At 56.5% G+C, this 2,863-nt stretch overlaps 1 protein-coding gene across 1 annotated transcript; it reads right to left on the reverse strand.

Moving 5' to 3' along the window:
* Positions 1-278: 278 nt before the first annotated feature.
* On the reverse strand, positions 279-1,847 carry LOC308321893 (F-box only protein 7-like; the record flags this gene model as incomplete). The annotated part of the gene is made up of 1 exon (XM_080772988.1): positions 279-1,847. One exon carries the CDS (start codon positions 1,845-1,847, stop codon positions 279-281), a length of 1,569 nt encoding a protein of 522 aa, XP_080629114.1.
* Positions 1,848-2,863: the final 1,016 nt, after the last annotated feature.

Consider the following 2,863-nt stretch of genomic DNA (forward strand, 5'->3'; position numbering starts at 1 on the left):
TTGTCATCCTAAATCCTAAAATAATCCTAAATAACCTAAATAATCCTAAATAAAAAACCCCGTGGGAGCTACAAAACAGTGTGCCAACCGATATACATCTCCTTCTCCTTCAGCGGTACTGGTGCCATCTAGTGGCACGGATGCGTAATGACATGGAAAAAAGTCCACAATTATAAAACACAAGGTCGATTTTTTAGGATATTCTTATTGGAAAGAAACGTCTTATATTCGTCACAATGTGTATACTATATGACTATCAGACATCTCCATATTCGCCCTTATTTGTCCTCGTCGTGTCCGTGCACGTCGTCTGACCCCGCCTCCATTATACGTGGTCGTCGTGGTCGGTCCGCGGGCGGCCCGGTGGAGCCGTGCCCTCTAGGGTGCGGAGGAGACCAGTAGGGCTCCGGGTTACGGAAAGGGTTGTACGTTGGATGATGCGGGTTTGGGAAGTACGGCGCGTTAGGCAGAGGGTACGGGTACGGGTAGTACGGCTCTCGGTTTATAGGCCATAACCGAGGGTAGTACGGGTGTGGGTAGGGAACGCGCGTAGTAGGGTAACGTCGTCGTAACGTCGCGTTGTGACGTCGCCGTTCCCGGCGTGCCGTGTACTCGCTCCGGTAAAGGTCCTTCCAGTCGGTGGCGGCCCCGGACGTCGTCCCGTCGTCCCGTTCGCCGCCGAAGTCCCGCCGGTAGAGGTGTCTCCACAGGGCGTTGTCGGCCGCGGCGCGGCGGAGGCGCCCGCTGACGGCCGCCAGCGCCGCCAGGCTCCGCGCGTCCAGGAGCCTCAGGACGGGGAGCAGCACCTCCGGCGGGAGGGCGGCCAGCCCGAACGCGGCCGGCGGCAGCGCCGCGGCTATCAGGGGGAACACCAGCTGGTCCTTGAAGGTCCGCGACAGTGCCCGCAGGTGGGTGAACGCCACAGCGGCCGCGCCGCCGGAGGAGCCCGCCCACTCGGCGCTCACGAAGTCGGACGGACTCAGAGACAGTTTGCGTCCGCCCGCCGTCTCGGTCCTCAGGGTGCCGTTGACGATGAGCCTGGCGCCCATGGACACGGCGCTGAGCATGACCAGGCTGTCCTCGCCGCACAGAGGATGAGTGTAGTTCAGTCGGTACGCTCCGCCCGCCTTCCTCCAGCCGGCGGGCATCGTCGTCGTCGTCGCCGCCGCCGTCGTCGTCTCACTGCCGCCGTCGCGAGGAGGAGGAGGAAGAAGAACCGCGAAGCCCGACTCCAGCATCAGGAGGTGCACGGCCACCATGACGCAGTCGGCGGGGCTGCCGGCCTGGGCTCCGCCGTGCAGGAGCTCCTGCAGGCTGCGGGGAACCTCCCCGCCGTCCTCCGCCTCCATGCACAGCACGGGCTCCCAGACGGGGACGGGGACGGGGGGGACCAGCACCCGCTCCGGTGGTGTGCGCGCCGATTGGCCACTGCTGCAGCCGTCGTCAGGCTCACCGGAGGAGGAGGAGGAGGAGGAAGGCGTAGTAGCGCCGCTGTCCATCGTGCCGCTGAAGGTCTGCCGGGAGGGTTGCAGGGACGGCGTATGGCTGCTGCAGGTGTTCTGGAGCCAGGGAGACGGCGGCGGCGGTGGTGGTGGTGACATGAGGAGCACGCAGATTATTAAATCCCCGGAGACGACCCCGCGGGAGGACAGGGTTTGGACGACGCCGTCGTCGTCCAAAAGAGGCTCCCGGCCGTTGAGGGACAGCGTGAACTCTGTGTCCGGGGGGAGTCCGTGGGACGGCAGGAGGACCTCCCGGACCTGGAGTCGGACGTCCGCCAGCGTGGGCTCCGCTCCCGGAAGCTCCACTCGGCTGGTCCGTCCGTGGAGCTGAACGCGTAACCTCATGATTTTTTGCTTCCGCAAAAAAATGACAAAGACTCGTCTGCGGCGTGGATGAAAAAGCTTCTGTAGAGAGATGCTCTCTTTACTCTATACAGCCCACACCGCTCTCTCTCAAACTTATAGCTGCTTTGTAAGTCTGATGCCGTGATGTTATCGGTTATGACATCAGCCTTATACTCACACATCGGGTGCAGTGTCCATATATGGAGATCCCCCCCAAGTCGGTGCCTCGTCGGTGTGACATCGCCAGTTCCGATGTCAGACATTGCTTAAAGGACCACTTCACCACTTTTCAACCTCTCTTCATATAATAGGTCCTCACTAATAATCATGAAAGAATGGCACGATTTCTTTCTACTCAGTCTGTGTCTCATAGGACGGCTGTGGGCAGTTTAGAAACCGTCTTCCAGTGACATCATCATGAGGCAGATCTTTTTTTAAACAATATTTTTTTACAAAAAATATTTAGATTTTCATTATCGTGAGAATGATGGCTTCCATTTTCGCATTGCAACTTTTCAGGACTATAGAAAGCCTGCAGTTTCTATTAGCTCGTATTCCCCATCGATGATGTCACTGGAAGACAGTTTCTGAACTGCCCACAGCCCTCCTATGAAATAATTGCGCCATCTTTTCATGATTATTAGTGAGGACCTATTATATGAATATAGTTTGAAAAGTGGTGAAGTGGTCCTTTAACAACACCGATTTGCTTGTGTCCCCTGGGGGGCCCCTGATATCGGTCGCATCGGCGGTGTAACATGGGTGAACAACTTTTGTTGTTATTTCTTGTGCAAGCAGAGCGTGCAAGCTTGTAATCGGCTGCGTATGTCCTATAGAGCTACACATCGATATCAAGCTGATGAAAACAAGCCCAAAATAAGTGATTATAGGACACACGCACACACACAAAATATGAAATTCGTTTACGTAGTAAACTGTGACCTACAGTCGCAACCAAGTCTCATTAGCAAGGCAGGAGAGCCTGTTTACACTCGAAGTTCACATCACAATGCAAT

The sequence above is a fragment of the Protomyctophum bolini genome (assembly GCF_963924005.1).
Source record: "Protomyctophum bolini genome assembly, chromosome: 9".
Lineage (NCBI taxonomy): Eukaryota > Metazoa > Chordata > Actinopteri > Myctophiformes > Myctophidae > Protomyctophum > Protomyctophum bolini.